This window comes from Hemitrygon akajei, chromosome 11 (assembly GCF_048418815.1).
Source record: "Hemitrygon akajei chromosome 11, sHemAka1.3, whole genome shotgun sequence".
NCBI lineage: Eukaryota > Metazoa > Chordata > Chondrichthyes > Myliobatiformes > Dasyatidae > Hemitrygon > Hemitrygon akajei.
Window position 1 is genome coordinate 32579352 of NC_133134.1, and position 21285 is coordinate 32600636.

Consider the following 21285-nt stretch of genomic DNA (forward strand, 5'->3'; position numbering starts at 1 on the left):
TGGCAACGTGGGACATTGGATTCCTGTACCTCCCACACAATGGTAGTACTGGCAAGAAAGGGTGACTGGTCAAATGCAGGCATACAGTGCTGAACACCTGTTCATTTCCTGCCCTCATCTTCGACGATTTTAATCTTGCTCATCGCTTTAATTGGCGCAGAGTAATGGAACTGGCCATGGGTATGTCTTCTGTCATCAGACCTCAGCACAGAGTTCACCCTGAGCGAACGGTGCCCTGGCCGTACCTGCACTCTCCATAGTCTAGTTCGCTGAATCTCCCAGGTGATTGCAAAAATGCCAGATCATTTAGTCAGTTCGAAAGAACATCCTTAGAAGGGAAATTGCAGGCTGCAGACTGCAGTGATTGCAATTCTGAAGAAGTGTAACTACCAGAGTCACCAGTAGTTTTGTGAGCAGTCTGCAAAACATAGCTACACACTCAAAATGCTGTGGAGAAACTCAGCAGGCCAGGCAGCATCTATGGAAAAAAGCTCAGCCAACGTATCAGGATGAAACTCTTCGGCAGGACTGGAGAAATAAAGCTGAGGGGTAGGTTTGAAAGGTAGGGGGAGGGGAGAAAGAATCACCAGGTGATAGGTGAAACTTGGAGGGGAAGGGATGAAGCAAAGATCTAGGAAGTTGATTGGTGAAAGAGACAGAGGCCATGGAAGAAAGAAAAAAGGGGCGGGGGAGGAGCACCAGAACACCAGAGGGAGGCAATGGGTGGGCAAGGAGATGAGAGAGGGGAAAGGGGATGGGAAATGGTGAGGTGGGAGGAAAGGCATTACTGGAGGTTTGAGAAATCGATGTTCATGCCATCAGGTTGGAGGCTACCCATACAGAATGTAAGGTGTTGTTCCTCCAAACTAAGTGTGGCCTCATCACAACAGTGGAGGAAAGCATGGACATATTGGCATGGGAAGTGGAATTAAAATGGGTGACCACTGGGAGATCCCGCTTGTTCTGGCAGTTGGAGCGTAGATGCTTGGCGAAGCAGTCTCCCAATCTACGTTAAGTCTCACCAATATACAGGTGGTCACACTGGGAGCATCGAAGACAGTAAATGACCCCAACAAAATCACAGGTAAAGTGTCGCCTCATCTGGAAGGACTGTTTGGGGCCCTGAATAATAGTGAGGTAGGAGGTGTAGGGTTTGGTGTAGCACTTGTTCCGCTTGCAAGGATAAGTGCCAGGAGGGAGATTAGTGGGGAAGGACGGATGAAAAATAGCTGTTGCTCACTGGTGCCATCTTTTCATGGGATCAAAGAGCTGATAGGTCTCTCACTGTGATGTCATAATTCTTTAGTAGCTGGTGAGGAAGAGATGTGGATGTATGAAATAAATACAAGTTCCTCTAGCTATTCAGCAAGGGCAGCAATGAAGAACAATTGAGAAAGGACATAACGTGAATTGTCCGCTGTTAAAATGCAAGCTGGATACAGGTAGTACAAATTCATATTGAGTCAGTATAGTGAAGCTGTTGTTAAGTTGCTGAGCTCAAATTGATTAAAGGCCATAGTTTTGCTGATCTTTAAATTTGTGCCATTTTAACTACAAAATTTTGTATTGGGACACATCCAAACCAAGGTCCTTATTATTTTGCATTTACTTGCCGCCCACTATGGCACTCTGCAGTTTAAATCCATTACTTATAACTTCTTGGGTTCCAAAATAATTTATTAAATCAAGAAATATTTACGCAGTTTGTAAAAATTGACGAAAAAGTTTTCTTTCTGAGATAAATCAGGGCAAAGGTTTGCTCTGGGGAAGTGCAAGGACTGGCATAGCTCCTCCATTCCCACTAACCTTTTAAACATAGTATTATGTGATTTTATATAAGTGCGTGGACATAAATGATATAGAATGGTAAGGGTCATATGCATCTCCAAGAACCAGCATGTACATTATGTATCATTGTGTACATCCTTCCATGAGGAGAATATTCTATAAACTGTTTATACCTACCTACAAACGTTTGTAGTTCATTTATTGAATTCCAAATGGCAAATTAGTAGATAATACAGCCTTCCAATTATTAAATGCAGGCTTTAAATTCACAATACATTGCTTGGGTTCACGGAAGGTTGTGAAAGAGAAACTTGTTTTAGAAGATCAATCCAAAAAAAGACAAGTCCTTAAGAGACATGAATTTTCTTCATGTTTGGAGGAAGAACTAATGCTTCTCAGTCACTCCATATTAAAAAGCAGCAGTCTCATTCCTCTTAACCATCTATAAGAACCATTAGTGAGCATTAATAGAAAGACTCATTCTGGAGGCAAGAAGCTTTAAAGAACGTCATAGGTTGAAACTAGATTGTGGTGACTTTAAATTTTTAGTGTCAAAGTTAAGGCAGCTTTAACTACAGTTTGATGTTGGGAGAAGAGAGCACAGTTGGTGAATACAAAGTGGAAATGAAGTAGAAATGAAGTAAATCCTGCTGAGAGGGATTCATTGTTGCAACACTCCAGAAGCTATTTGTTGCATCACAAAGAATAAAGATAATCCAAACCGTGCCATGCTTTTAAAATGGTTCACCAACTTTTGGTACTTGCTCTGATAAATAACTTTATTTATTAATAATTTGCTATTCCAATGATTACTAACTCTGATTAAATTTTTTATGTTAGTTGAAGCATTTATGCAACAAACATTTAAAGTTCAAAGATCAAAGTAAATTTATTATCAAAGTACATGTATGTCACCAAATACAACTCTGAGCTTCACCTTCTTGCAGACCTACACAGTAAATCCAAGAAACACAATGGAGTCAATGAACCACCCATTCGATTCTGGTTCCAAAATGGCGGTCCATGACCTCCTCTTGTGCTACAATGAGACCACCCTCAGGATCAAAGAACAGCATCTTACATTCCATCTGGGTAGCCTCCAACCTGATAGCATGAATAGTGTTTTCTCCTTCTGGTAAAAAAAAGTCTTTTCCTCCCCCTCGCCTCTTTCCTACTCTAGCCTCTTACCTTTTCCCACCTGTCTATTGCCTCCCCCTTCCCTTTCTCCTATGGTCCACTCTCCTCTCCTATCAGACTCCTTCCTCTCCATCTCTTTACCTTTTCTACCCACCCACCTTCATCCATCACCTTCCAGCTATCCCCTTTCCTTTCCTCCCACCTTTTTATCCTGGTGTCTTCTCCCTTCCTTTCCAATTCTGAAGAAGGTCTTGCCCCGAAACCTCAAATGTTTATTTATTCCATAGATGCTACATGACCTGCTGAGTTCCTCCAGCATTTTGTGTGTTCTGCTTTGGATTTCCAGTGTCTGCAGAATTTTTCTTCCTTAGAATCAATGAAAGACAGCATCCAACAGGACAACCTACTAATGTGCAAAAGACAACATGCTTTGCAAATACAAAATTAAAAAAATTAATAATAATAATAATAATAGGGAATAAAATCATGATCATGAGATGAAGAGTTCTTAAGTGAGTTCATAGGTAGTGGGAACAGTTCAGTGATAGGGTAAATGACGTTATCTCCACTAGTTCAAGAGCCTGACAGTTGAGGAGTACAGATTGTTCCTGAACCTATTGGTGTGGGTCCTGAAGTTCCTGTACTTTCTTCCTGATGGCAGCAGCGAGAAGAGAGCACGGCCTGGATGGTGGGTTTCCTTGATGATGGAAGCTGCCTGTGACAGCACTCCTTCACCTTGTTATGAGCTTCAATAAACACTCTTTACCACATGACTTGTAGTTTATTGTGATGATTTCACAAGAAAAAGCTAGTTTCTTGGTTAACAGCTTCAGGGTCGCCAAAACAAGGGGTCAAAAAGTTAAATTTAATATAATCAGTAAAGATTAAGTTAAGAAGTTTTGGCAGTTTAAGTAATGCATTTCTCATCCATAGATCTATGCTGGGAGATAAAACCTTTGATTCTCTTGAAAATAGTTATCAGGTAGGCTCTAATTAAAACTTGTCTAGGTTCTCAGCATATACTGTATTGCTTCAATGCTGAAATCAAACTTTTTTATACACCTAATGCATCTGTTCCCATGCAATCCAAAGATTCCCACATTTATAATGCTTCTTTTAGAATACTTCAGCAGTTGTTTTCAAGCTAAGGTTTTGCTTTTAGTAGTGGAATTATTGACAAAGTTGTAAACAACTGTCAATTTGCGCACACGGTCCTATTTATAGGAATATGATCATGACTAGCAAAACTGTTCTAGAAATGTTGATTGGGGGAGAAGTTTGACAACACATCTGCTCTTCTTCAGAAAAGTACCACACGATCTCTTCTATCCACCTCAACAGAGCAGTCAAGCTTGAATGCCCCATCTGAAAAGTTATGTTTCTGATAGTGCTGTACAGCATTAACATTGCTGCATCAGCCAATTTCTCTTGTGCACAAATCTGATTAAGGACAGGAATGTGGGATATTAGAGGTCAAGCTGGAGTCTGTCTATGCTCTTCATTCAAAGGCTGGCAACACAGATGGGGGGCATTCATGGCTGGTTTCAGACCGGGGTTTAGCAGAATTGGTAAGGGATCTATAACCATGAACCGATGAAGCACAAATCCGTGAATCCTCATTTTATTTTTAAGTTGACAAGTTCTAAGATTCCCCTGCTTCCACTCTATTCGTGGTCTTTTGCCTTTCAACGAGCTGGTCCAGAACTTGTTTTATTTAGAGATACAGCACGGCAACAGGCTCTTCTAGACCAACAAGCTTGTGCCACCTAATTACATCCATGTGACCAATTAGCCTACTATCCTGCATACTTTGGAAAGCAGGAGGAAATCAGAGTACCTGGAAGAAACTCATGCAGTTGCGGGAGAGTGTACAAGCTCCTTACAGGTAGCAGTGGAAATGAACCATGGTCACTAGTGCTCGAATAGCGTTACGTTAATTGCTACACTAGCAGGTAGTCAGCTTCCTTTCAATGGTTTGTGTTAGTGGCACTTCATATGTAACAATGGATGGAAATGTTGAAGATATCTCTAGCTCTGGCCTGGACAGAGTCTGCTACATAAAAGTTCAAGGTCATGAGACATGGAAAATGGTTTCCATCCTTCTCTGTGGTTAGATTTGTGACTACAGTAAGCCCACATTTAAGTGGGAATACCCTTGTAAAGCACAAATGTCTCACACATTACTCCTCAGTGAGGTTTGTATTGTAGAGCTATGCCCCGAACAGACTAGCTGGATATGGCATTGTGTTGAGAATACTTCTCCTTGCACCTGACAATTAACCCAATACCATGTGCTCTTCTCCTCCCTCTTCTAGCACAATACCCTGATCTACATGTCTTTTATTTATATCTCCAATTATCCAGAAGTAGCAAGACAATGGCGATGAATTAATGTACTCATATTTGTAAGCAGCTGTTTATGCAAAATATTTGAAATCAGGACAAAGTCATTTAGTACTTACTATGCTTTAAGATAAAACTGTGGACTTGAACAACTATTATAATCTCTAGAAAGCAACAACCCTTGTACAATCATAGTAATGGAAAGTACAAATTAATTTATAATTAACCTTATGATGATTCATTTTTAGCACGTTCAGCTGAGTGGTTAAGAATGAGGCTGCTGAGCTCCAAAATGACTCTGCAAATCGGCAGTACTTTTTACAATGACTGATAACACAATACACTTGCCCTTCACATTTCTAGTGGACTTTAGTCACATAAAGGCCAACAACCTCATTGTTATGCCGCTCACGATTTATGCCATCATTTGCTTGTGTTATTTTTGAATCAATTTAACAACCAGAGCATTTAAAATGCATAGTATAGTGCCAAATATTTTGTCCCTGGGTTTTTGATCTTATAAGAAGTCGTGCATTTTTTAATACCCTGTAAGAATTTTAATACATTTTAAGACTTCTACACCTGGGTCTCTGTATCTCCTTCTGCAGTTGGATCCTCACCTTCCTCATTGGGAGACCACAGTCAGTACGGATTGGTAATAACATCTACTCATTGATAATCAACACGGGCATACCTGAAAGATGTGTGGGTATTCCACTGCTCTACTTCCTATCAGTGTGGCTAAGCATAACTCAAATGCCATCATCTAATTCACAGATGACTCCACTGTTGTTGCATGTTGTTGAGGTTGTGTCAGATGGCGATGAGGCATACAGGAGTGAGACAATTTGGTTGGTTGAGAGTTGTTGCAACACCAGTCTTGCACTTAATGCTAGCAAAACCAAGAAATTGATTGTGGATTTTCGGAAGGGGAAGTCGAGAGAATTTGCACTAGCACTCTGTCTCTGAGCCCAGCACATTGATACAATCATGAAGAAGGCATGCTGGCAGCTTGACAGCATTAGGGGTTTGATGAGAATTGGTATGTCACCAAAGAACATTCTGACTGGTTGCATGATTGTCTGGTATGGACACTCCAATGCACATGAATGAAAGAAAAGAGGCTACAGACAGTTGTAGAGACTGCCAGCTCCATCACAGACAGAACCCTCCCACCATTAAGGACATCATCATAAGGCAGTGCCTCAGGAAGGTGGCATTCATCATTAAAGGCCCTCACCATCCAGGACATGCCTTCTCCTCATTACTATCCTCATGGAGGAGGTACAGGAGACGGAACCCCCCCCCCCCCCACTCAACGATTTACGAACAGCTTCTTCCCCTGTCGTCAGATATCTGAACAGTTCATGACTTTTGCACACAGTGCAGTATTCGTCAATGTAGAGCTGCAGAATGGAGAGCAAGTTGTAAATCTGGTGGGAGCAAAGGATGCTGGGAATAGCGAAGATGGAGCGCCGTGGGAAGGGTGTGGGACAGGTGGCAGAGAAGCAGTGCCAGGGGCAGGGGGGGGGGGGGGGAGGGTGGTGCGAGTGCAGACATATCCAAACCTGAGACACCAGGCAAGGTCATTTGGTTCCAAACAATTAGTTTACTGATCGTTACAGAATGTCTCTCCAGTGCTTCCTGCTCCCTCCCATTTTCCTTCCCCCTTTCCCAACCATGATTCCCTTCTTCTTGCCCCCTTTGCACTCTCAATCTACAATAGAGACCCACATCAGAATTAGGTTTATCATCACTTACATATATATAGCAACAGTACTGTGTAATACAACAGCTTCTTACTTGATGTCAGCAAGACCAGGGAGCTAATTATTTACTTAAGGAGAAGGAAACCAAAGATCCATGAGCCAGTCCTCATCGGAGGATCAGAGGTGGAGAGTGCCAGCATCTTTAAATTCCTTGGTGTTATTATTTTTGGAGGACCTGCTATATTTGCTGTACATATTGCTATATTTCTACACTATTCTTGGTTGGTGCAGCTGTAACGAAACCCAATTTCCCTTGGGATCAATAAAGTATGTCTGTCTGTCTGTCTCTCCTGGGCTCAGCACGTAAGTGCAAAAACAAAAAAAACACAGAAGCACCTCTACTTCTTCAGGAGTTTGTGAAGATTCAGCATAACATCTAAAACTTTGACAAACTTCTATAGATGTGTAATGGACAGTATGTTGACTGGCTGTATAAAAGCCTGGTATGGAAACACCAATGCCCTTGAACGGAAAAATCCTAGAATAAGTAGTGGATATGGCCCAGTCCATCACGGGTAAAGTCCTCCCTCCCATTGAGCATATCCACATGGAATGGTGCTGCAGGAAAGCAGCAACCATCATCAGGGACCTCCACTACTCAGGACATGCTCTCTTCTCACTACTCCTATCAGGGAGAAGGTTCAGGAGCCTCAGGACCACCAGGCTCAGGAACAGTTATTACACCTTTATCATCATGCTCTTGAACCAGTGGATAATGTCTCTCAACTTCACATATCCAATCACTGAACTGCTCCCAATACTAATGGACTCACTTTCAAGGACTCTTTATAGGCCAGAAGGGGTAGTGACAAGATTTAGAATCATAAATCAGATATGGAAGACGACACTGAAAATCAAATAATAGCTGATGCTGGGAAGTTGAAATGAAAACAAAAAGTCCTTACAGTACTCAGTATGTCAAGCAGCATTTCATGAAAAGAGAAACACAGTTAATGTTTCAGAACAGTGGCCTTTCCAAAACTGGAGGAATGATAAAATAAGAAAAACTATTTATTTGGGGGATGGGGGTGGGGTGGGGGGCAGTAGAGGATGGCGGTGGGATGGAGAGAGGAAAGGGAATCTCTGTGATAGGGTGGAGATCAGCATCATCTGAGTGATACAATTGACATCTAGTTAAAATGTGAATCAGATTGTTCAGACAGAGAATTAAAAAAATGGAAAAACATACTTGAAACATGAGACTCGAAATACAGAATATCTGAAACAAAAGAGGCTTAAGGAGATACCCAGAAAGCCAGTCAGCATCTATGGAAAGGTGGGTGACTTTACAGCAGAACCAACCTATTCTGATAAAGTAATGAAAAGCTGGTAATCTGAAACTGTTGAATTTTAAGGGCAGTCACATTCCTCTAACTTACAATGGGCTTGGTCCATCAGGATGGAAGTCAGAATGGGGGGGGATGCAGAATTATGGTGACACATTCCTGGTTTCCCCTCTGACTGAATGATGGCATTAAGCAAAGTGGTCATCCACTCTGTTTGGTTTCCTTAATTCACAAATCTCATCACAAACCGTGAATTGAATACACCAATCTGGAAGAAATGCAAAAAATAAAATGCTGCTTCAACTGGAAAGGTTGTTTGGGTGCTGGGCTAAGGAAAAAGATGGAGGTAAAAGGGTAGGTAATGCATTTCCAGTAATTGCATGGACAAGAGGTGTGGGGAGAGCAAACGGAACAGTTAATCAGGAAATCATGATGGGAAGTAGTCTCATTTAATATTGAAAGGGGAGAGGAAGTGAAGACATATTTGTTTGAAAAAATTGGACGTTATATATGGTAAAGAATTGTAGTGTATTTATATAATCATTTCAGCCCACAACTGTAAATTATATGGAAACATACAAAAGCTGCACTACACAACATAATCTGGCTTGCAATACATTTGTGTTGTCATTTAAGGTAAGAAGCAACCACAACAATTGATTAACATTGTATCTGAGACAAACTGCTGTAAAATGTGAATCTTCTAATTTTGAGCAAGCATTGAAAGCATATATCAGTGAAGGATGTACAGTACATCAAAACAACTTCACAGGGAAGCCAATTGAAAGGATATCAAACTGCTCAAGATGCTTGAATTAGCAAAAACCTTTTCATTTTAGAGAATAGTGCAGCTGAGTTTCAAAATCATTTTTCTAAAGGAGTTCAGACCAAAAGACAAACACTTGAGCAGAGTTGCTTGCTCTAAACCATAAATAGAGAACAATAGTCAGAATTACGAGACAGGCAGAACTCAAAATCATGCTTTTGGTGTGGTGGCAGTTATTTTTACAAAGTAGAGTGCCCTGCCACTTACTGTGGTATAGCTTAAACATTTCATGGACACTTGTTACACAGTGTCTTAGAACTCATCAGATGACATAGTGAATACTGAAATCAATAGAAATATCTGCAACAATTCAAATCATCTTTAGTATAGATTTCTTACTTACTATATTTATCAGGACTCAACTACAGGAGAAGTAAACATCTGTAAGTCACTGGTTGATAAAAGTGCATTTGCCAACCTGACTTGTGATCAAACTTTCAATAAAATTCACTTACCTTTATAGTGCAAAACTGCCTCGATAATTCCTTACAATGAGGTAAACACAATATCCTCATGGGGATTATTTTCATACACTTGATCGTCAAATCCAAGTGTTAATACAACTGTATAATTGCAAGTGATTGTAATATTCTGTTGAGTTTTGATATAGCATCAGCTCTTCATATTACCAACACCCCACATACAATGCCTTCATCATACTAGATGTGAAGGCCAGAGTAGCACTTTACTAATGTAAAATGAACTCTGCCCCAAAGCAATGACATTAATGAAGCTGAAGCTTCAGCGAAGTAAGATGTTGTTCTGTCTCTATTCATAAGTGATGTAATCAACACAAAAGGAAATGGTTCACCCTCTTGTGATGTCACAAATATAATATTTGCGTGTTTATAACTACCGTATAACTGCACCTACCTCTTAATCTGTGATATGAGGTAATTGCACTTTCATGTCAGTTGCTAATGGAATATATTAAGACAGAAAAATATAACCTGCTGGTGGAACATAGGAGGTCTTACAGCATTTACGGGGCAGGTGTAAGGAATTGTTGACATTTTGTGTGCAGGGTTTCAGCCCACCTTGATTTTGTACGGTTAAGATTTGCTTTATTTGTCACGTGTATATTGAATCTCTGATACAGTGAAATGCACCACTTGTGTGAAAGAGTAACAGAACCTTAGGATAGTGCTGGGGGCAGTCCACAAGTGTTGCCATGCTTCTGGCACAAACATAGCATGCCCACAACTCACTGGCCCAAGCCACATGTCCGGAATGTGGGAGGAAACCAAGGCACCTGGAGGAAACCCGTGCGGTCATGGAGAGAATGTATAAACACCTTTCATACAGCGGCAGGAATTGAACTACAACTGGCGATCAATGGCTCTGTAAAGCATTGCTACCACGCTGTGCCACCATGGCCGATTCTTTCTTCCCTCCCTCACCTCCCAGAGTCTGCTCCAACTGCTAAGCTTCTCCAGGAGATTGCTTGTTGCTCCAGATTCATGTCTCCATATTATAAACATTGTTCGCTAAGGTAATCAAGGATTCATAAAAACTAGCAATTGTTAAGGAGAAGAAACGGTTCCAGGAATAAACTATTTGAATGAACACAAATTCAACAAATACAGAATACCAGTAAGATTGAAAGAGTGCAGAGAAAATTTACAAGAATGTTGCCGGGATTTGAGTTATAAGAAAAGGTTTAAAAGGTTAACATTTTATTCCCTGGAGCATAAGAGAATGAGGGGAGGTTTGGTAGAGATACACAAAATAATGAAGGGATACAGATAGAGTAAATGCAAACAGGCTTTTTCACTGTGGTTGGGTGAGACAAGAACTAGAGGTCATAGGTTAAAGGTGAAAGATAAAATATTTAAGGGGAATATAATTCTCACCTATGTCCTCTGGTCTATGGTGTAACTTCACTCAGGGAGTGGTAAGACTGTGGAATGAGCTACCATCGGAAGTGGTGGATGTGCATTTGATTATAACAGTGAAGAGAAATTTGGGTACGTACATGGATGGGATGGGTATGGAGTGTTATGGTCCAGGTGCAGGTTTATGGGACTAGACAGAATAGTAGTTTGGCATGAACTAAATGGGCTGAAAGGCCTGTTTCTGTATGGTACTACTCAGTGACTCTGTCTAGTGTGTTAAACAAACACAATGCCATCAGTCAATCAATCAATATGCACTTGAGAGTAATCAAAGGTCCACGGATTAAAATTACTGCTGATTCTGCAGATTTGCACTCCGGTGATCATTTGCTTTTCATTAACACAAGAGATTCTGCATATGCTGTATATCCAGAGTAACACCCACAAACTGCTGGAGGAACTCAGCAGGTCAGGCAGCATCTTTGGAAATGAATTAAAAATCGATGCTTCAGGCCGAGACGCTTCTTCAGGACTGGAGAAGAAGGGGTAAAATGCCAGAATAAAAAGGTGGGGGGGAAGAGGGATAAAGGACTAACCAGGAGGTGATAGGTGAATCCTGGTGGTGGGAAAGATAAAGGGCTGAAGAAGAAGGAATCCGATAGAAGAGGCGAGTGAACCATGGGAGAAAGGGAAGATTGAGGGGCACTGGGGGAGGTGATAGGCAAGTAAGGAGAAGAGGTAAGAGAACAGGGGGAGAGGGAAGAGGAAGGGAAAAATATTTTCTGGAAGGAGAAATCAGTGTTCACGTCATCAGGTTGTAGGTTACCTGGGCAGAATATGAGCTGTTGCTCCTCCGCCCTGCAAAGGAACTGAGAAAAGTGAATAGTATTTTTACAAGAGACAGGGTGGGAAGAGGTGGGAGGTTTGGCAGCAAAATGCTATAGCTTGGTTTGCCCAATTCACACTGTGAGAGATCTCTGCCGACAACACCACATATTTCTGTGAGAGTGGTGAGTCTATTTGAACACCTGCCTAAACACGATAAATACTGATCACTGAAAACTCAGCTTTTACAGACGTTTGGACTATCGGTGTCTGAGTGAACCAAACAGGCGGGCTCCTTGCCTGGCTTCAGTGATGCTAAGCCATTGGAGCTAATGGATGACATGCTGCTTTTCCTGGGAAATCACCATCCTTGTTTTATTGTTAAAGGACTTTCCATGCAGCAAATGCCTGATCAAGTTTGCACGGTTCTTTCTAATGCAGCTGTGAAGGACTATAGGGAGCTTGCTAAAATGGCTGATAGTCTACACTCAGCTAAGCAGTGGTGCATCATTCTTCCTCCTTTCTCTACCTCAATAAGGCTGGACAGCAAGGCCCCCAACAGAAGGTGGGCCACAACTGCGAAACAGACAATGCTGGGTCTGTGTTTTTACCACACTCACTTCGGTACGAATGATATAACCGCCTTGCAGCTTCGACAGTGCTAACACATCAGGACATCAGAGGTTTGTGAGCACCCTGGGTTCTAGCTGCTAGGGTCATCTAATGCTCATGACAGACCTTTTGGGGGCGATGCTTCCTGTTACACACGTGTTTGAGCATGCTGCCAAAATCGATTATTGAAACAAAGGCAAAGAGTGATGAAACCTCACTAGAGGCCTCCAGTGGCAGCAGGATCAGACTTACAGGGTGATGCTTTGCTTCAGTGGGTGATGTTATACATGGGACTTTGTCCTGGCTAAAGTGGCTACACCTCTGCTCGGTTCAGATTTCCTGTGTGCCCAAAGACCATTAATTGATGTTAGGAACTGCCTGCTTTTGGATGTCAAGGACTTTGGGTCGTTACCCTGCTCCCCCAGTAAGCACATGCCCTACAGCATGAGAGTTTACTCAACTGCTGGGCGAATTCCCAGACACCACCAAGCCCACATTCTCCACAACAGCCACAAAATATGGGGTCAAGCACTACGTTCATGCTCACGGCTGTAATCAGGACCCAGAAAATCTAGCAATTGCAAAGGCTGAGTCTGCCAATATGTAAAGACTTGGTATTGCACACCTGTTGAAGAGCCCCTGGGCTTTGCCCCTCCATAACGTCCTTAAGTCCGAAGGTGGTTGGTGCCAATGTGGCTGTTACCAACACCTTAATGAGGCCACCAACCCCAACTGGTACTCAGTCCCATACACACCCAAGATTTTTCTGCACATTTAGACAGTAAGTTAAATTTTCCAAAGTTGTTCTAGTTAGGGGCTACCATCAGGTGCCTGTGTGCTCAATGGACATTCCCAAAATGGCTGTGATAACTCCATTTGGCCTCTGAGTTTCTGTGCATGCCATTTGGGACTTTCCAATGGTTGATGGATTCTGCATTAAAATACTTGGATTGTCTTTTTTGTTTACCTGGATGACATACTTGTCATTAGTGCATCTAAATCCGAACACGTATCAGAATCAGAATCCGGTTTATTATCACCGGCATGTGACATGAAATTTGTTAACTTAGCAGCAACAGTTCAATGCAATACATAATATAGAAGAGAAAAACAATAAATAAAATTAAAAAAAATAAACAAGTAAATCAATTACAGTCTATGTATATTGAATAGATTTTTAAAAACATGCTAAAATAGAAATGCTGTATATTTAAAAAAAGCATCACTGCACACTTTTCAAGCACTTAAGCCAATACATGTTAATTATTTACCCTTCTAAATGCCAGCTTGGGTTGTCAACCATAGAGTTGCTAGGCCATTGCATCTCTGCATAAGATACAAAAGCCCTCCCATCAAAAGTAACCACTATTATGGATTTCCCATCACCCAGCATGAGTTTTTAGGCTTGGTGAATTTCTATCACTTAATTCCTGTGAGCTGCTGAACATATGCTTCCCCTGTATAGTCTGCTAAAAGGCAAAACTCCTAATCAAGTGCTTGACTGCTCAATGGACATGGCCTGGACGTTTGATGATACCAGACAAGCTCTTTTCAACACGACCCTAATGGCACACTTGCTTCCCAATGCACCGATAGCCTTTACTACTGGCATTTCAGAGTATGGTGTGGGTGCTGTGCATGAAGTTGGTTGGAGGCGTGTGGTAGATGCTCACCTTCTTCAGTCTGCAGCTTCGTCCCCCCAAAGAACGTACAGCACGTTTGACCGTGAGGTTCTTGGTCTCTATCTCGCAGTCCGCCATTTTCATTTTCTTCTTGAGGTTCACCATGTCACAGCGTTTGTTGACCACAAACAATAGCCAAAATATCAGACCCTTGGTCTGCATAGCAGCAATACCACCTGGCCTACTTATCAGAATTCACGACTGATATGTCAAGGGGGAAAATAATGCCATGGCTGATTGCCTCTCATGGCCAGCCATTGAGCCATACACATAGGGGTTGACTATGCTGGCATGGCAGCCAACCAAACTACTGACCCAGAGGTCCAGACTTACCGAACAGCAGTCATGGGCCTGTGTTGGGCTGACATTAAGTTTGGAGAAACTGGGTTTTCCTCTCATGCGATGTCTCAATTGGTCCCCCTTGTCCCATAGTACCTGCAAACTGGAGACGGACTGTTTACGACTCCATAAATGACCTCACGCATCCGGGCTGGAAGCCTTCACAGAAACTGGTTGCACTATAGTTTGTGTAGCACGGCCTTAGAAAGGATACGTGTGATTAGACTGCAGCCTTTGTAGAGTGCCAGTGGGCAAAAATTAACTAACATGTCCAGGAACCATTTGCACCTTTTGAAGTCCCCGTGTGTCGGTTTGACCATGTCAATGTGGATGTTGCTGGTCCTCTAACCTCCCTCCTTTGCACCTCCTTACCATGGTGGACCATACCACCAGGTGACCAGAGGTTGTCCCTCTAGCATAAACAATGACCGCAGACGTGGCTCAAACGTTCATCAGCACCTGGGCTGCTCGGTATGGCATGCCATCTGATAGTTCCTCTGACAGTGGCCTCCAATTCATATCAGACCTCTGGGCTGTGATGCCCTCACAGCAGTCTTTAAGGAGTGGTGAAACCGCTAGCATAGGCCAATGGACTGTGAGTGATATGCCGTGGTGTGATGTAGCCTAACACTAGGAAAGATTCATATGAATGTTAAGAAAAATCATTTGTATTAATCAAGCTGAACGGAAGTCATGGAAAGCAAACATTTTAGAGGTTTCAACACATGAGTATCACTAGTTAGGCTTATTTCTGAACAACCTTAAAGTAAACAACTTATAGCAAAAGCTTGTGAAGCAGGTGATCAACATCTACAAAACCAAGGAAGCTGATGTAGAGAAACACAAGAAATTGAGATTACAGTCTGAGGATATAGCTTTGATGAAATGTGTTGACTATCAACACTAGCAAGTAAATCCATATGACTGACAGCCATTTGAACTAACTGCTACAAAAGGTTCCATAACCATAGTGTTGCACAGTTCTCAAAGCATCATGCAACGCACTCAAATCTGTTGGTCAATCTAAAATGAAAACTTTCAATAGTGGAATAAAGACTGAGTAGACTAGAATGATCCTTTAATTAACAGAAGGATTATTCTAGTGGATGCTGGTAGTAGAGTTAACTTTGCCCTATGTATCCTCTTTAAGAAAATGTACAGTTCTGAGCATGCCCAGTATCTTGGTATTGTAATTTAAAAAGTAGCCATTCTTCTATTTAGTGCAACTGTGAGTTTGACTAATTAATCACATACATTTCAGACTTACCAGCTGCTGTTTACAATGAGCATTAGTGACTGCATACCGTGACTCAAGTTTTTGCAAGATGGTTAGAGGGATCTGATACGGGTGATCCTTGAGAATGAACCTGAAAAACATTAATTTGTCTATGATATATATTTATAAATGTCTAGTGTTGCAGTGTTAGACTTTGGCCACATGTATCGCCTACTGCTGTGGCCAAGAAGTTCCACTTTAGTCTCATCCAACCACAAGACCTTCTTCCACATCTTCACAGTATTTTATAAGTGACATTTTGCAAAATCTTTACAGGCAAGGATATGCTTTTTTTTAGTGGTATGTGTGACATAAATCTAATAGTACACATCAGTCAGGTAACACCATCCCTACAGTAAAGTACGGTGGAGGTAGCATCATTCCATGGGCATGCTTTTCAGCAGCAGGGACTGGAAATCTGATCAGGATTGATGGGAAGATGAACATTGATAAATATTGAGAACCTGGATTAAAAAACTTGCTAGCCTCTGTCAGAAAGCTTAAACTGGGAAGGAAGTTCATCTTTCTGCAGGACAACGATCCAAAGCACACTGCCAGAGCAACCATAGAGTGGCTTCAAGTGAAGAAAATTGATGACCTTGAGTGGTCCCATCAGAGTCTTGACTTTAACCCAATCAAAGATTTCTGGCAACATCAAATTTGGTGACCACTGCTGCTCCCATACAAACCTAGCACACCATGAGCAATTTTGCAAGGAGTGGGCAAATCTTGCTCTATCACGTTGTGCAAAGCTAATACAGACTTATCCAAAAAAGACTATGGGCTGTAATAGCTGCAAGAATTGGTTCAACCAAGTAATGAGCAAAGGGGGACTAATACTTTTCAACTGTTGACATTTCAGGTTTTGAATTTTTAGTTTATCATGTTTCCTGTTATTTGAGCTTGTGATTCACAAATAAAAATTCTTAGTAAATTGATCAAAATCCATGGTTGTCATATTCATTAATGTAAACAAAGGGTTAAGGGCTTAATATTGTTTCAAGGCACTGTATCATAATCCCTACACCCATTTTCAAAGTGGTAACGTTTTCATTAAATTTAAAGTGCAATTTCAACAGATAACACCAATTCCAACTGTGTAATTGTTCTGACTAAAATGATTTCTGCTCCAGTAATTCAGTGAAATCAAGGAAAAACAACATATTGAACATAGAACAGTGCAGCACAGGAACTGACTTTCTCCCATGATATCTGTGCGAAAAAATGATGCCAAGTTAAACTACATATTTCCATCTACCTGCACATGATCCAGATGCCTCCATTTACAGCATGTTCATGAGTGTGTCTAAATGCCTATTAAATGTCACTATTGTATCTGCTTCTATTAGCTCATCCTCAACCTCCAGCACCACTTGCCTCACACGTCTTTAAACTTTCCCCTGCTGACCTTAAAACTATGCCCTTTGACATTTTCACTTGGAAAAATGATTCAACCCACTCTACATATGCATTTCGTAATTTGATAAACTTCTGTCAGATCTCCGCTCAGTCTCCAATGCTTCAGAGAGGAAAATATGACAGAAAGCAGACAAATATAACAGAACCAAACTGTTGCTTTTAATCCTTTATTACCAAAATAGATTCATAAATATATCTGTATAAAGTACAGACCAGTTTCACAATAAATTACACTTAGCTTGCAAACAATAGTAAAATGCTTAACTGCAGCTGAAGTAGTACATTGAGGTTTTGGAGAGGGTGGAGATAAAATTTTCTAGAAATATACCAAAGGTGAGAAATGATAGCTATATGAGTTGACTGGAGAAACAAGGGTTATTTTCTTCAGAGCAGAGAAAGGAGTTAAACAAGAATTGTATATAAACTTGAAACAGCACCATAGGTAAAATTCAGCAATGAAGGAATAAAGAAACAGCTCCTTCAAAGTGATCAGAAAGGCACAAATGGGTTTAAAGGCTGCCTTCTGTGGAATAAGATTCTAAGATTACTCTGAATCAATATGATAACTTACTAGCAATTGAAATTCATTTTGTCTGATAAAAACATTTATTACTTTTTAAGGGAACATACTTCTATTTAGGTTTGTATATTTTAGGCTGGGAACTGAGAATTTATTATTGAAACATTATTTTAATGTCACTCTTTTGTCATATTATTAAATTTTAGAAACAGCATTTATCTTATACTAACAAAATAACTTAAATTATTAGGGAAAAATTGTATGTAATGCTTTGTACTTTTAAATTATAAAGTTCTTCTTACTATTATTTTAATGAGGTATTGACGTATTCATTGCAAAATTCACTGAGTATTTAATCCAAAGACAATGCAATTCAAACAAAAACTTGATTGTATATGCTATAATTCATATGCTGTAGTTATAAATATAATATTGAATAATGTAAACCAGTTACAGTGGCTTACTATTTAAAATTAACTTCATTTCTTTCTTCTGTTAAAGTGTTAACAAAACAACAGCAATAAGCAGCACTGATGCAGGCATTTTCAAATTAGAATAGCCTCTTCACTGCTGTGTGCTGCTAAGTGGTTCAACAATTATTTTCCACAATTCCTGTAAGAAGAAAAAATACAAAAAGTCATTTCTTTACTGTAATGAAAATAAAACTTTTAAACTAAACAAATAAAAGAATTAATAGTGTTAAATTCCATTAAGAATAAGCAATATTATTTTCTTGCAAGCAATGAATAATAATATGAACATACTGTGTGCTCTAAATATATATTGAAGCACTGATAATATACTACCACCAGGTGGCAATCATAATTCAGCAAGTAATGACAGTTATGTTTGTTAAATCTTAACTGTTGAATACAATTTCAAACGTGGCCATTCTTTGTTATACACATTTATTTTGTTGGTTCTTAGAGGAGTCATTATCATTCTTACCCCGGAGACAATGCCATGCCATAGATTAGATTATTCTTTCCTTCAGTTGGTGCATTCATAGAAAATGAAAACTATGAAAACTATCTTCCACTCCCTGTACAACTTATATCCAGTTTTATAGAAACACAGTAACAGGGGATAAGCAGGAAATCAGATGCTTGCGTGCATTGGACTTTCTGCTTTACCACTGGGTTTACCATTGAGTGCAATGGTGAACACAAAATACTGAAGACAGATATTTGCTTATTTTACATTAATATCTGTAATTAATTTATTACTTTAAATATTTAGCAATTTTAATAAATTTTAAACAAAATTATGCAAATCTATATACATTATTTTTATATGTCTTAATCAGAGATTTTAAAACACTTCAAGGGTTTTTGACAGTGGTGAACTATCAAGGTACTGTAGAGGCAGGGTCTTAGATTAAATCACCAGAAGTCCATCATTATTTGCTACATGGTTCACTTCATGAGGCACCTCTCATATACAAATAGGTGCTCAGGTAGCCTTCCACAACTCTTCAGTGTTGTTGGGCTGCATTCATAGAAAAGTGGGCTCAGTATATTCAATCAAATTTTTGAAAATAGAGAACTAGATTTATGATTAATTAAAAAAAACTTACAAAGAATTTTCTAATATTTAAATTTGTTTCCATTGAACATGTAGATGAGTTCACTAACATTCAGTCCTCTAGTGGACTGATGGTCACATTTCAAATTACAACAAGTTTAAAGTTCAAAACAGTAAATTTATTATCAAGATTATGTATATGTTACTATATACTACCTTGAAATTCATTTTCTTGCAGGCATTGACAAGAAGAAAAGAAATACAACAGAATTTATGAAAAATTATATACAACTAGTTATAATTAAGATACAATTCTCTTAAACTGGACAATGTGACCATACATTCAGACCTATCCACTCCATATGTCATTTAACTTCTCTTTGTTCAATTACTTGTTTATTTATTTTTAAAAATATATTATTTGACTTTCAATATTGGTGTGATATGATATTTCATTCATGAATAACTACTTCGTTTGTTGCTCAGATAATTTTAAATTTACAGGTATGTCTTTGAATTATATATTAGTTTAGCTGATTAAAAAACTTTGTTGTATGCACGTCCCAATTAGCAACATTGACTGCACTTAAAACACAATTATGAAACATTTTGATATAGCTAATATATATCACAACATGGAGGGCTGAAGGGCCCGTACTGTGCCGTAATGTTCTATGATTCTATGTATAATATCAGCACTTGTTTTCCCATCTACTAGAATAGCTCCCATTCCGATTAACTTTATCAGTAAACTCTTAAAAGTTTTAGCATTTTTAATATCTCAGCTCTTTCAGTCTACTTTGTTTTAGTTAAAAGAGGTTCTAGTTTAGATACAGAGAAACTATATTCTTTGATTGGGACTTTCAAAGGACGTGGTCTAAATTTAAAGCCAGTCTTTCAGGAATTTCATTATGAAACATTTCTAAATGCAAAGGGTAACGGATGGCTGTAATTATCACAAATGGTAGTTAAGGCTGAGGTAATTGTTAAACTTAAATTAGAGATCAACAGTTTTTAAGCAAATATAATAAAGGATGAGGGAAAGGGTCCAAGATCAGCTAAGACCTCAAATAAATGATGGGATAAGCTAAAAGAACTAAATACCGTCTTTGTGTAACTATGTAGCCTGCAGGTGAAGTTCTATGCCATTTATGTATAAGTAACATACCATGAGTGCATTTTATCAGTCCATTGTATTTTGATAGAAATCTTGACAATTCTGTCATTCATTCTTTGCAATTACACACATGATCTTTTGCAGCCCTACCCCATGAAAAATATACTTGTATTTGCAAAAACATTATTTTTATTTATTTTGTTTTGCTAACATTCTCAAATGTTCACTTTCATTCTTTTTAAACTCTTATTGTTTTCCTGTATCCCTTGCAGTGTTGCTAACTTCTTTGTCATCTTTCTTGTAAATGCTAAATTCATCATTTTGTTTGGTCTATATCCCAGTTTGCAATATTAGATCCTTTTTTTCCACCCCCAATAAAAGTACAAATTTCAGAAAATACTCAGTATCTGTGGAGGGGAATGATAGTAAACATTTTTACTGAACAGTCAAAAGCACAGCACAGGAACACACTGATTGTAATGTCCATCCAAACTAATCTCATCTGCCTGCAAATGGTCCATATCCCTGTACTCTCTGCCTGCTCACATACTTGTTTAAATGCTTTTTAAAAACATTGCTATTGCATCTGTGTCCACTACTTCCCCAGGCAACTTGTTCCAGGTCTCTAATGTCCTGTATAAAAATAGAGTCAACGATCTTTATGTTAACACTTTTCCATTGCTGTAGATAATGCCTGTATTTTCAACATTTTGTTTTTATTTCTGTTTAGGTAACTTGGTTGACATGGATAAGTTTTCTGAAGGATCTGTTTCCAACATATGCTGGACTTCTGTGTTTAACTTTTTAAAAAAGCATTTCCTGGAACTTGTTTGACAATTTAATATTCATAGCTGTATTATGACACTATTTTTTTTTTCCATTTTATTTCTGCAAGATACCTTTTACTCTCACAATATTTTTTGAAGTTTACCCTTCAGAGTATATTCTGTTTCTAGAGTCCACTAATCCAAAATGGTAGGCTGAAAC

The 21285-nt window shown here is 39.5% G+C and overlaps 1 protein-coding gene and 1 long non-coding RNA gene across 3 annotated transcripts in view; one reads left to right on the forward strand and one right to left on the reverse strand.

Annotated features, from left to right (window-relative positions):
• Positions 1–783: 783 nt before the first annotated feature.
• The window catches only part of LOC140735478 (uncharacterized), a 28515-nt gene continuing 8013 nt past the window's right edge, over positions 784–21285 (forward strand). Inside the window, exon 1 of the long non-coding RNA XR_012100753.1 lies at positions 784–1442. This is a non-coding gene — a long non-coding RNA (uncharacterized lncRNA). The remainder of the gene's footprint in view (positions 1443–21285) is intronic.
• mettl22 (methyltransferase 22, Kin17 lysine) overlaps positions 15710–21285 on the reverse strand; it is a 37765-nt gene continuing 32189 nt past the window's right edge. Inside the window, exons 11-12 of one of the 2 annotated variants that reach the window (XR_012100752.1) lie at positions 18122–18269; positions 15710–15809 (exon numbers count right to left, since the gene is read on the reverse strand). Coding sequence is in view for 1 of the 2 variants with exons in the window: in XM_073060587.1 (XP_072916688.1) it covers positions 18222–18269 (48 nt within the window). In the remaining variant the exon portion in view is untranslated. Of the gene's footprint in view, positions 15810–17290; positions 18270–21285 lie in introns of those variants that run through there. The other variant, XM_073060587.1, reaches the window with a different exon arrangement.